General features: G+C 41.7%; 1 protein-coding gene across 1 annotated transcript; it reads right to left on the minus strand.

Moving 5' to 3' along the window:
- Window positions 1–10,494: 10,494 nt before the first annotated feature.
- LOC131971075 (uncharacterized) lies at window positions 10,495–13,828 on the minus strand. The gene is made up of 4 exons (XM_059332373.1): window positions 13,769–13,828; window positions 13,373–13,478; window positions 12,874–12,936; window positions 10,495–10,985 (listed from the first exon to the last, which is right to left on the minus strand). The coding sequence occupies exons 1-4, from the start codon at window positions 13,826–13,828 to the stop codon at window positions 10,495–10,497; spliced, it is 720 nt and encodes a 239-aa protein (XP_059188356.1).
- Window positions 13,829–13,921: the final 93 nt, after the last annotated feature.

The following is a 13,921-nucleotide window of genomic DNA, read 5'->3' on the forward strand; positions in this document are numbered from 1 at the left end:
ACTGATTCAAACAATACAGTACCAATCATGCTGATTAAAGACGGGCATATTCACAAAGATGCTGCAACTAAATCAGACAGACTGAGTGTTACAGAACAATGTTCTCTGGTTATAAAGAGTCACAGTGGAGGATGTTGGTCGATATTACACCTGCAGAAAGATCAGATCAAGACAACAAGTTCAAGATGTTGTTGTTTACCTCTCTGTTGTCAGCAGTGAGTATTTAAGTCATAAAGTTTAACTGTCTTGTTAAAACAAAATACTGAAATTTTACAATGATTCTGATTCCAGTGATGAAATTAATTTTACTCTTGTTGTCTTTCTCTCACAATATCTCCATCTTCACCAGTCACTGAACAGAAGAACGCTGGTACAGTCAGATTGTTGTGTTCTGTGACTAAAGGTGCTTTCTGTCTCCACTCAGTGAAGTGGCTGCATGAGGGAAATGATGTCACAGACAGAGAGACACCACAGGATGTCTGTTCAGCCAAAATGACATTTACAACGTCTGACTTCAATCAGAAGTCAAAGAACGACTCATTGAAATGTGAAGTGACAGATTACAGTAGAGAGGTGTATCTGTTCCCCTTCAGCCCTCCTCAGTCCTCAGGTGAGAAACCAGGTGAGAATATGATGAGCTGTTTAAACTCACTTCAAACTGATGTGGATAATTACACAAGCTATGTTTTTAAAAGTACATTTTCTGATTGTGTTTATTAAAGGTGATGAAGCAACAACGACAACAATTACCTGGAAATCATTTGAATTCAGCACAACAGAAGAGACAAACAACAACGATGGAAGAAAACAACAACAAGGTAGAGAGTGAACAGAACAGAATTATATGTTCAGAGACTGTTGATATCTTTAAGAGCAAACTTTAGACTTATCTTTTTAATTTGGCTCTTACTTGAACCATTTTTAGACATTTTTCTGCTCATGCAACTTAGTGTTATAACATCTTCTCTTTTATTATTTATTTATTTTCAAAAAATTATTAGTATATTTAGGGACCGAGCACCGAAGGTGCGAGGACCCTATTGTAATTGGTCCGCTTTTTCTTACTTATTATTATTCCCAAACTTAAATCGCCTTTTTGGGCACTTTATCATATTCCAAAACTCCTCATTTTTGGAAAATACATAAATCTCCGCTGAAATTTACGTATTCTAGTGGTCCCGGGAATGGGCGTGGCAAAATGACTCAACAGCGCCCCCTTGAAAGTCAAGAAAATTCAGCCCCTCGCACAGGAATGTCGTACAGACACGAAATTATCTATGTACGTGGATCATGGCAAGACGCACCGAAATGTAACAAGAACCCATACCCTAAAACGTACCAGGAGTTTGCCATTTTGCATTGAAAATGCCATTTCCTGCTGTTTTTGCCCATTTCCATCTCGCATACTTTAACAAACTCCTCCTACAGATTTCGCACCATTGACTTCAAACTTGGTCAGTACCATCACAAGGCCTTTGGGATCAAAAGTTATTCAAATCTTTACCGACGGTCACACTATGTGGTCGTGGCATGCCGCCAAAATATGGCGTCTCGCCATAAAACACAACATCCTTATAACTTTTCCATACTTTGTCCGATCTGGTCCAAACTTCTCATGCTTCATCAGAGTCCAGCCCTTAACACTTCTACATAATAATATTTCATAAAGCCCCGCCCCTTATGCTTTATTAACACCCACTTTCATAAAATGACCACGTTGCATACTTTACATAACTCCTCCAACAGATTTTATCCCATTGATGTCAAACTTGGTCAGTACCATCACAAGGCCTTGGGGAACACAACTTATCAAGGCCTTTACTGACCTTCACACTATGTGGCCGTGGCATGGCTGCAAAATATGGCATCTCGCCATCTAACACCAGACTGCATAACTTGACCATACATTGTCCAATCTGTCCCAAATTTCTCACACGTGATGAGGGTCTAGCCCTGAACACAGCCACGTGTACATATTGACACACAGTCATAGTGCCCCCTGCTGGCAACAGCAAGTAACATGTTTTACTCCTAGCTCCAGCAGTAGGTTACACGTAGAGACACGAAATTTAGTACACACGTGCTTCATGTGGAGACGCACCAAAAAGCCTCTTGGACCCATACCTCAAACCCAACCGGAAGTCCGCCATCTTGGTTTGAATATCGCACTTGTCATCGTTTTTGCCAATTTCCAGCTCGCATAATTTAACGAACTCCTCCTACAGATTTTATCCAATTGACTTCAAACTTGGTCAGTAGCATCACAAGACCTTTGGGATCAAAAGTTGTATAAATCTTTACGGACAGTCACACTATGTGGGCGTGGCATGGCGGCAAAATATGGCGTCTCACCATAAAACACGAGATCGTTATGGCCCTTTCACTATTTACCCAGAGGAAATGTTCTAGTTTCAACTTTTATCTCATTATTTCAATATTTTTTTTTATCTCAGAGTTATGACTTTTTAATCTCTTAATTTTGACTTTTATCTCCATCCATCCATCCATCCATTTTCTTCCGCTTATCCGGGGCTGGGTCGCGGGGGCAGCAGGCTAAGCAGGGCAGTCCAGACGTCCCTCTCCCCAGCCACAACGTCCAGCTCCTCCCGGGGCACCCCGAGGCGTTCCCAGGCCAGGAGAGAGATATAATCCCTCCACCGTGTTCTGGGTCTTCCCCGGGGCCTCCTACCAGTTGGACGTGCCCGGAACACCTCTAACGGGAGGCGCCCGGAAGGATCCTTACCAGATGCCCAAACCACCTCAGCTGACTCCTTTCGACGCGAAGGAGCAGCGACTCTACTCCGAGCTCCCTCCGGATGTCTGAGCTCCTCACCCTATCTCTAAGGCTGAGCCCAGCCACCCTATGGAGGAAGCTCATTTCAGCCGCTTGTATCCGCGATCTTGCTCTTTCGGTCACTACCCAAAGTTCATGACCATAGGTGAGGGTTGGAACGTAGATGGACCGGTAAATCGAGAGCTTTGCCTTCCGGCTCAGCTCCTTCTTCACCACGACGGTCCGGTACAACGCCCGCATTACTGCTGACGCTGCACCAAACCCCCTGTCCATCTCACGCTCCGTTCTACCCTCACTCGTGAACAAGACCCTGAGATACTTGAACTCCTTCGCTTGAGGCAGTACCTCTCTCCCCACCCAGAGGGGGCAGTCCACCGTTTTCCGGCAGAGAACCATGGCCTCAGACTTGGAGGTGCTGACTCTCATCCCAACCGCTTCGCACTCGGCTGCAAACCGCCCCAACGAGTGCTGGAGGTCCCGGCTTGATGAAGCCAAAAGAACCACATCATCTGCAAAAAGCAGAGATGCAATTCTTAGGTCACCAAACCGAATCCCTTCCTCCCCCCGGCTGCGCCTTGAGATCCTGTCCATGAAAACCACAAACAGAATCGGAGACAAAGGGGCAACCCTGGCGGAGGCCAACACCCACTGGGAACGTGTTTGACGTTGTACCGAGTATGCGGACACAGCTCTCACTTTAGTTATATAGGGACTGGATAGCTCGTAGCAACGAGCCCGGTGCCCCATATTCCCGCAGTACCCCCCACAAGACTCCCCGAGGGACACGGTCGTAGGCCTTCTCCAAGTCCACAAAACACATGTAGACTGGATGGGTAAACTCCCACGCCCCCTCCAGAAGTCTCGCAAGGGTAAAGAGCTGGTCGGTTGTTCCACGGCCAGGACGGAAGCCGCATTGTTCCTCCTGAATCCGAGGTTCGACAATCGGCCGGAGCCTCCTTTCCAGCACCCTGGAGTAGACTTTTCCGGGGAGGCTGAGGAGTGTGATTCCACGGTAATTGGAACACACCCTCCGGTCCCCCTTTTTGAAAATGGGAACCACCACCCCAGTCTGCCACTCCACTGGCACTGTCCCAGACCTCCACGTGACACTGAAGAGGCATGTCAACCATGACAGCCCAACAGTGTCCAGAGCCTTCAGCATCTCAGGGCGAATCTCATCCAACCCTGGCGCCTTGCCGCCGGGTAGCTTTTTGACTACCTCGGCGACCTCTGCCAGGGTTACTGGTGAGTCTTCCCCTGAGTCTTCAGACTCTGCCTCCTCTACGGAGGACGTGTTGGCTGGATTCAGGAGTTCCTCAAAGTGTTCTTTCCACCGTCCGACGACATCCACAGGTCGGGTCAGCAGGTCTCCGCCCCCGCTGAACACAGCTTGGGCCAAGCCCTGCTTTCCCTTCCTGAGACGCCCGACGGTTTTCCAGAACCTCTTTGAGGCCGACCGAAAGTCCTCCTCCATGGCCTCCCCGAATTCCTCCCATACCCGAGTTTTTGCTTCAGCGACTGCCGCAGCTGCAGCCCTTCTGGCCGAACGGTACCTGTCTGCTGATTCCAGAGACCCCTCGGCCAGCCGAAAGGCCTCCTTCTTCAGCTTGACTTCCTCCCTCACCGCTGGTGTCCACCAGCGGGTTCTTGGGTTGCCGCCACGACAAGCACCGACGGCCTTCAGGCCACAGCTCCTACCAGCCGCATCAACAATTGAGGCTTTGAACATGGCCCATTCGGACTCCATGTCCCCAACCTCACCCGGGATGTTGGAGAAATTCTTCCGGAGGTGTGAGTTGAAGACCCTGCAGACAGGGGCCTCTGCTAGACGTTCCCAGTTCACCCTCACTACACATTTTGGTTTGCCAGGTCTGTCCAGCATCCTCCCCCGCCACCTGATCCAACTCACCACCAGGTGTTGATCAGTTGACAGCTCTGCTCCTCTCTTCACCCGAGTGTCCAGAACATGCGGCCGCAGATCTGACGATACGATAATGAAATCGATCATCGATCTTTGGCCTAGAGTGCTCTGGTACCAGGTACACCTATGAGCAACTCTATGTTAAAACATGGTGTTTGTTATGGACAATCCATGACTAGCACAGAAGTCCAATAACAAAACACCGCTCGGGTTCAGATCGGGCAGGCCGTTCCTCCCAATCACCCCCCTCCAGGTACCGTCATCGTTGCCCACGTGAGCGTTGAAGTCTCCCAGAAGAACTACAGAGTCTCCAGGCGGTACCCCTTCCAGGACACCACCCAGAGACTCCAAGAAGGCCGGGTACTCCGAACTGCTGTTCGGTGCATAGGCACAAACAACAGTCAGAGACCTTCTCCTTCAGCACGCCCAGGTCCCCGCCTTTGCCTGCCGCCCGACTCTCTGTGCACCCAACCCTTATGCCTGAGTCTGCGGGTGGTGGGCCCACAGGTCGGCGGGTCCACGTAGTCCTTTCGGGCTGAGCCCGGCCGGGCCCCGTGGACAAAGGCCTGGCCACCAGACGCTCGCCTGCGTGCTCCCCTCCCGGGTCTGGCTCCAGGAGGGGGCCCCGGTTTACCCGTGCCGGGCGAGGTACTCTGTTTTAAATGGTCCCGCTTCATAAGGGTCTTTGAATCGCTCTTAGTCTGGCCCCTCCCCTGGGACCACTTTGCCATGGGAGACCCTACCAGGAGCTATTGCTCCCGACAACACAGCTCCCAGGATCACTGAGGCACACAAAGCCCTCCACCACGATAAGGTGGCGATTCTTGGATTCTTGATACATGATATTTATAATAAATACGTCTTAAAGCAGAAGTTGTCAGGTGTTTGATGGACTACATGGAGCCTTAGGGTTCTGTTTTGTCTAAATCAAGTCACAACATTAAGGTTAAAACTTTGCTTCAGTTAGTTCATTGCCATCCTTCATGGAGGAAGACTCCACGCTGGATTTACTACACTGTAAAAAAAGTTCTATTGCTTTTACAGAAAAAAACTGTCAGCTGTGGTTCCCAGAATAATTCTGCAAAAAATACAGTACAAACTTTACAGAACAACTTGTACATTTTACTGGTATTCAGTGTACAATAAATAATGTCATGTGAATTCGGGTAATGTGGGACACTCTTTGCAATTTTGACTTTGTTATATTTTTCTAAATTAAAAAATATTTTATGTAATTTCAGTCACATGACACCCATGGTAGACCAATAGTAAAGGTTTTAATGACTATATTTACTTTAAGTAGGAAATAAACCAGCCAAACCTGAAGTGTCCCACATTACCTGAATCCACCCTAACTGAATGTTAATTTACTGGTATTCAATGTACAATAAATAATAACTGAATGATAATTTACTGGTATTTAATGCACAATAAGGAAAATCTGCATGTAAATGTTGCATAAATAATTAGTATAAAAGCAGTATCATCCTGTTAAATTAGCAGTAAAGGACGCTATAAACTACAACTTTAAAATGTATTTTTTTTTTAAATTACTACAGTTTTATGATGTAAAATGTACAAGTTGTTCTGTAAAGATGTTGACATTTGTACTGTATTTTTACAGAAATATTCTGGTAACAACAGCTGACAGTTTATTTCTGTAAAAACAAGAGGACCTTTTTTTTTTTTTTTACAGTGTAGCTCCACGTGTTTGGCAGCTCGGAGGATGTTTACAACCGTTACCATGGAGACGCGCCGGACATCAGCTGATTCATTCATCCGGTCTGTGACATCACCGCCGGCGAGGTAAAGAGTTAAGGATTTACAAAATGATGAAGGTGAAATTCTTAGTTATGAATAATTTCTTAGGTCCCAAATCTTCCCTGTTACATATAAATAATATCTAAAGGTGATAAACGCTATTCCCAGTGGAATTATCCAATTAATAAAAGGTGATTTTGAAAGGCAAGAGACAGAGGAAGTTGACTTCGTCGTTTGTTAGTGGTATAAATATTATGAGTCACCACTGTAATAATAAACATATAAGGTTCCTTTTTCAGGAAAAGGAACATTACTCCCAGAGGAACATTTGTATGGTTGTAAAGAGCAGTGTGTTTCTCTATAATTTGTTAATTTTGCATTTGTGAGAACTGCACACATTTATACATGTTTAGTTTATTGCAACATATATTTTCCCGTTTGACATATAAAAAAAATAAATAAATAAAAACGCAGAAGCGATTTTATTTTAAATTGTACTTTTATTTTGAAATGAGAAAATGCGGAAGTGAGCCAGCGTGCACCGCAGCCAGGCAGTCTGCTAGCTCCGTGAGTTGGAAGAAAACGTTGTCCATCTTTAAAAGTTTTATAAGGAAAATGATGTCCATATTGTACCTGCCTGAAAGTTAGCACCTCAGTGAGAGAGAGACATCAAGGTATGAATGTGCAGTTTCTTTTGTTGTTTATCATTTTCGTTGTAAGTAGATGATATCTTATTTTTTATATGGCTTGATGTATGGTTTTGGGGTGATTTCGTTTGCATGTTATGTTAATATGATGGAGGTTAATGCTGAAGGCGGGCTGTTTGGAGCTGATTTGTTGTTTGTTTTGTTTGTTTTGGTAAGGATATTATTGTTAGGTATAGGTACATTGAATTAATATTTATTGTATGTTCCAGCTCTTACGGTGTGGATTGGAATTTAATAAATTCATGAAACATCAGTAAAGGAGCCAGACCATCTTCTTCCAGGGGATGCTACAATGGTTCTCCTCGTTTTCTGACATTAACTGGAAAGCAACATGGATCCTTCCACATAAAAATCTGCTATCTCCAATAAAATTAAAGAAGTTCAATATAAAATTATACATAACATTTACCCAACTAACAAATGTCTGTCAGAATGTATTAATATTGATATTAAGTGTGTATTTTGTAATGCTGAAGTGGAAACAATCAGGAACCTTTTTGTTGAATGTCATTTTTCCCAGATTTTTTAGAAAAAAATTGAAGTTTACATCACCTCACATTCCAACCTACCAATTAATTTGAAGCCCATAGATATACTTTTACATGATAGCAATAACAATAGGAAAATTCAACACTTAATTAATTTGATTATTGGCGAAATTCCACATACACAAAGCCAAATTTTCCAAAGGTCGACCCTTTTTCCTGCTTTTGAAATTGAATTCAATAACTACCTTGAATGTATTAAAACAATTGATAATAACAAATGTATACATACTCTTAACATAATTCAAGAAATATTTGGAGAAATGTAATATGTCATGCCTTTTTCTATTTCTTTTTTTCCCTCCTCCTTCCCTTTTAATTTAATTATTTTACTTATTATTTATTAATTTACCCCTGTATATTCATATTCACCAACAGGTGGGTCATAGTGGAAGAAATCACACTCTGTCACAAGTTTAGGATTACTAATTCTAATGAAAGCTGTGAGGAAAATCATATCACAATGCTGCTTCTGCAGGAGATATAATAAAGGAAGAGTAGGTGAGCAAAAAACGACATTCCACCTCTGTAAAAGAACAACAACAACAACAACAACATTCTTGTTTGTGCACTTTATTTGACAAAGTGGGTGAATAATGCTCAATCTGGTATAAAAGTGTTGTATAAATCATATATCAAAGCAGTAAAGACAGAAGAAATAAAAGTGGATTATAAAGCTGCTAATTTTAAATGCTTCCATCTCTGGAACAGAAGGCAGAAAACACACCAGATGAAGATGAGATTAGCTGAACATCTCATCGTATCGCTGCGTTTGTTGTGTGATGAAAACAAAACATGATGTGATTAATAAAGTTCTATCATCTGAAGGTAAAAAGCAGCAGCTAACAGGCACTTAGCTCACCAGACTACTTCTCCAAAGACGGTAGTCCACAATGTAAAATATGCACAGCGTAGAATAGTGTATGATAATGTGACATTAGAGAGTTATTTGTTTAAGGAAGTAGCCTCCTGAGTAGCTTTGCATAGTCGTATTAGAGCAAAATCTGTGGATTTTTCAGCTCTGAAATCAGTTTTGGTATCAGTCTTAAGAGGAAACACTACAGGCCAATAGGGTCTTTTTTTTTAACTTATAGATATCACGATGAAACTTCCCTAGTTTGTTATTTACTTTCACACAATATTTTTTTGCATTACAAGTTTTTTTTTTAATTGTATGTTTAGATATGCAAATGAGGTGTGAACTCATTAAATATGCAGTAATTTGCATATATTTCCAGGACATAAATCAGTAGGATAAGGCAAATTTCAAAGTTATTATTTAATACACAAAGATTTTTACAGAAGGGAACTGGGATCTCTCATTTTATCATTTCATAAATGAGAAGATATTGTCAAAGGCCAAAATCTTATGTGAAGGAAATCTGGTGTTTCCTGCATGGTGGGGCATGAAGTAGGCGGCGACCTACTTGATATTCAAGACACAAGGCATTGTGGGAACTGACTCTGTGAACTTAACAATGATAACACCATGAGAGAGGGGAACGTGTTGACCAGTGGGCTCTGTCCTGATGTGATGCATAGGGCAGGAAGATAGGGCTGCATTGAGTCTTGTTGAGGAATCAATGCTGGGAACTACAACAGATATAAGTCGAGCGGTGTACGGGACTTTGTTGTTCTGTAAAAGAGCCATTCGGAATTGTGCGGTGTAAGGAACACGGATGTGCTAATAAAACCTGCTGAATAAGAGTATTGAGTGCTTTGTGTTTGGCCAGCTCATCCATTAACTTAGTGCAGTTGTCAAAATTGCCAAAACACTTAAGAATCTAATTTCATCATGTTTTTAGTAACAAAATGATTCATAAGTCAGGGTGTGAATGATGTATAGACAAAGCCGTCTGTAAAAACCTTCACAATAAAAGTAGGATTCAAACTGCTCATTTGGGGTGTGTAAGTGGAATCATCCATCCTTAATGGAGATGAATATTTGAAGACAAAATATTGACTGTAATTCATAGCACAACATAATATTGTGCAGATTGGGAGCTCTCACAGAGGTTTAGACTTTGCTCGCGGTACGATACTACACGCTGCAGCTTTTGGTGAACTTTGGAGAAATCTACAAAATATATTAATCCTCTGGTCTCTATGATAACGTGACTTTTTTCAAAGCACCGTAACAAAAAACGAGGTCACACGGAGGGCGGACTTGAAACTTTCTCCAGTTTTTTGTTTGACGTTCCGAGGTCACGTAAAACCAAAGATGTGATAGTTTTAATTTGATAGTACAGAAATATCTATGCAAGTGTAAAAGTAGGATGGGACGAGGCAGGCGTGGCATTCTGTAAAAATCCCTGTTCCTATAAATAAACTTTATATGTTCATATTTGTATCTTTTGTTTAAATTTTTCTGGTCTTAAACAGTTCATTGAGCATATTTGTGGTTTTTATTGTCATAAGTAGTATAATTTTATTTAAAAATTCATGATTTTTGTGTATTTTTGGGCTCAATATGTTAATAAAGTGGGTTAAAGTGAAAAATATAATAGTCAGATAATGTTGACGTTGTGCTGAGAAAATACCAAATACCAAACATGAGTATAGGAAATATTATGTGGTATATCAGACCCCAGAGGGTTAAAATATACACCCAAGTGTTTGTTTTACGTGTTTCTTTCCACTTTTGTGAAAGAAGACGATATGGGAGAGATTTGGCTCAAAACCTCAATTTACCAGTGCATGAAAAAATGATTTTTGCCTGCAGTGTCTCCCCTTAAAAATGTCATAACACGATCTCAAAGCTACATCCTACCACAGATTAAATTCAAATCCATTTCCAAGTACATTAAAGGCCATTCTTGGACCAATGGTGACGCCTGTTCCCAGAAACTGCATCTCAACACCTGTTGGACCGATGCTGGCGCCGGTGTCTACTGCCAGGCCGACCTTTGCTTTCAGCGGACCAGCAGCGTAGGAAGCACTGGCCACTTCTGCTTTGGCGAAGGCTTTAGCTCCTCGCGTCAAAGAGACTCCAGCTCCTGCGCTGGCGTTGGGCCCTTTGGCCTCCACCTCAAAAATGCTCTGTTGGGCACGAAAGAGGCCCACTCCAGCACCGGCATACACTCCCGCCTTGGGAAGACGCTTTCCTGGTTTATCCTCGAATCCATCAGCATATACCCCGGCACCTGAGTAGGTTCCAGCAGTAAACGTTTTTTCAGGCCGGTCATAGGTGTCAATCATCTCGATCAGCCCGGCACCATCAAGTTTAACTTCTGCCTCCCGTCTCAGAACTGCGTGTGCTGCAAAAAAAGAGGCAAATCCCATTTCACAAGTAATATTTTGAGGAAAAGGTTTGTTAAATTCCACTCTGATTCCCAAAAAAAGTTGGGATTAAAACAGAATGCATCGTATAGTGAACTAGAAAATTTCCTCTGGGGAAATTCTGAAAGGGCCACGGGGGCTACTGCCGGTGTGTGTACACTATGATGAGATTCTTCAGAAATTTCAAACTATGCCCTTTAACCTCAAAATGTGTGTGTGTGTGTGTGTGTAATTAAAATCACATAAAGTTACCTGTGTGTGCGTGTATGAAGCATGTGTATGCATGTGTGAGGAGTGTGCGCACTTTAGTGCATGTGTGTGTGTGTGTGTATCTGTAACTGTAATCACATCAAAGATCAAAGCAATCAACAGAATTAACTGACACCTGTTAATGTTCTGAAAGAGTGACAGCAGCCAGAGGTGGACAGACTGGAATTTCTGGCCTCGAACAGAAAGCATTTTTGGCAAAACCATAATACCTATCATTGATCCGACTTCACTTTGAGCGTCCTGAGTTCTTCCTGAACGTCTACATGTGTTTTTTTTTTAAGAAAAATGAAGAAATAGCTTTGTAAGAGCGATCTAAAAAAACTGTTACATCTCACTTTTTCATAAATCTTCCTGTGTTTTTAATATGGGAGCCAATGAGGCTGTTGGTGGTGTTGGTGGATCATCTGTGCGTCCTACGCCCAAACTATAACTCTGACAGCTTTACCAGAGGATTGTGAGGGAGAAGACTAATTTTCCTACATTTCTATGTATAAATTATTTCTGTAGAGTGGAATTTGCGGCCTGGAGCGCAGTTTTAAAATGTATTTTTTGACAGTTTTTTCTCTCCCTCTACACTCTGAGCGATGACATCACACACTCTGACACGAACATTCCGTGCAATACACACCCATTATAATCTCAGAATTTCTCCAAAAATGATCATGGTCATTGAACAAGGATTGATAAAAAACTATATGACCTATCGAAACCTGGATTAATACACCAATACACAAGACTTGTGTCTACTGTTTAAAGTTTAAATGGAGTCTCTAGGTGAAATTATGCCGGAGAAGTAGACGTTTAAAAATCTCCAATTATTGTTCTTTTTCGCTCATTTTTTGTCGGCCGTCCCATTCACTTCAATGCAAAATTTTGAGCAGTTTTTCGCGAAAGTAATAGCACACCAATCCCGATCAAACCGCACGTTTTGATATATAATTTGTCCTGCAACTCTTCAAGTTGTAGGACTAGTAGCGGGACAAAATTGCGTCCGCAAGAGGTAGAAGAAGAAATCCACAGTATAACAGTAGTGCAGCACTGGTCCCTACAGATATTGCTGGATGGGACCAGTGCTGGGGAGATTGCCCCGAGGCCCTAATAAGGTTTTTAGAAATAGTGAAGACATGAAATTAAATAAAAATTAAATTTACAGTAAAAAGGATAAAAGAAAAATGTTAATAATACCATACTTTTTTTAAAAAGGAAGGTCTTTTAAATTTACTTATTAAAAAAAAAAGGCAAATTATTTAATTATTTAATAACCCAAATGTCCCATGTAACATGTCAAATTAACAACATTGATATGAATTCAAAAGCTCCAGAAGGGACTTGACATTCTGACATCAGTCTCCAATGAGATTTTTCTCACTAACTAAGTTTGTTCAAATCTGTGTCCATCTCCTGGAAAGTCCTCAATAAACAGTAATTATTGGATTAAAGTATAAATATTTGGATGCCTACCTTCAGCCTCCATCTTTTCCGTGGGGAAGAAATTCTGTAAATATTCTACAAAGTCAACCAGAACAAGTGTCTTAATGAAGTCAGATTTACAGAATTAAAACATTAAAGAAAAGAGGCAAATGGCGTGTAACTCACCTGGAGACAGTTGCTGGTTTATGGAAGACGTCTTCTGCTGTGAGACTGCAGAGTTTTGCTGCGCTGCAAAGATTTTGAGCGTATAAATATCAGACTGCAAAAGAAACTGAAAGCATGATAGACTTCACTTACTAAATTAAATAGACTTTGATACTAAATTAAATAGACCTAACTTACTAAATTTAATCACGTTTATCTTCTGCATACCCTCTCACAACTGCGTGTGCTGCAAAAAAAGAGGCAAATCCCATTTCACAAGTAATATTTTGAGGAAAAGGTGTGTTAAATTCGACTCTGATTCCCAAAAAAAGTTGGGATTAAAACAGAATGCATGGTATAGTGAACTAGAAAATTTCCTCTGGGGAAATTCTGAAAGGGCCACGGGGGCTACTGCCGGTGTGCAAATATTCTACAAAGTCAACCAGAACAAACGTCTTAATGAAGTCAGATTTACAGAATTAAAACATTAAAGAAAAGAGGCAAATGGCGTGTAACTCACCTGGAGACAGTTGCTGGTTTATGGAAGATGTCTTCTGCTGTGAGACTGCAGAGTTTTGCTGCGCTGCAAAGATTTTGGGCGTATAAATATCAGACTGCAAAAGAAACTGAAAGCATGAACAATTAGAAGTTCAGAACAAAGAGTTCAGAAAAAAGGCGGAGAGATAATCACAGACTTTTACTGGAGGAATTAGCATCATATAAAGCTTTTAAGACTTTTAGAAGATTTTAAGAGTTTTTCACTGCAGGAAATATTTTGACTATATAGTAAATAGCAGCAGAACAGGCACAGAACAAACTGGTGATCTTTGTTATAACAATGTTTGAGGCTTGTTTTTATGCAAGATGTGGTGAAAGTTTCATTCAACTGATAGTAAAAGTACTAAAACCAGATAACAGCGTTGAGCATTGTCTCCAGGTGCTCCCTTGTGAACTCCAACAGGAAAGTCATGTGCATCGCTGATTATAATGTTGATTGAAAGGTTTTTTTATGCAGGATGTGGTGACAGTTTCATTCTGAGTTCAACAGAAAGCAAAAATAAAAAGAGAT

This window comes from Centropristis striata, chromosome 5 (genome assembly GCF_030273125.1).
Source record: "Centropristis striata isolate RG_2023a ecotype Rhode Island chromosome 5, C.striata_1.0, whole genome shotgun sequence".
Taxonomy (NCBI): Eukaryota; Metazoa; Chordata; class Actinopteri; order Perciformes; family Serranidae; genus Centropristis; species Centropristis striata.

What these genes read in the sequence shown, in the direction of transcription:
- LOC131971075 (XM_059332373.1), bottom strand. Translation starts at nt 13,828, where the DNA reads ATGCACATGACTTTCCTGTTGGAGTTCACAAGGGAGCACCTGGAGACA. An exon ending in TGGAGACAATGCTCAACGCT is followed by an intron (nt 13,479 to 13,768) that starts GTTATCTGGTTT and finishes TCATGCTTTCAG; the next exon opens with TTTCTTTTGCAGTCTGATAT. An exon ending in AAACCAGCAACTGTCTCCAG is followed by an intron (nt 12,937 to 13,372) that starts GTGAGTTACACG and finishes AAATCTTTGCAG; the next exon opens with CGCAGCAAAACTCTGCAGTC.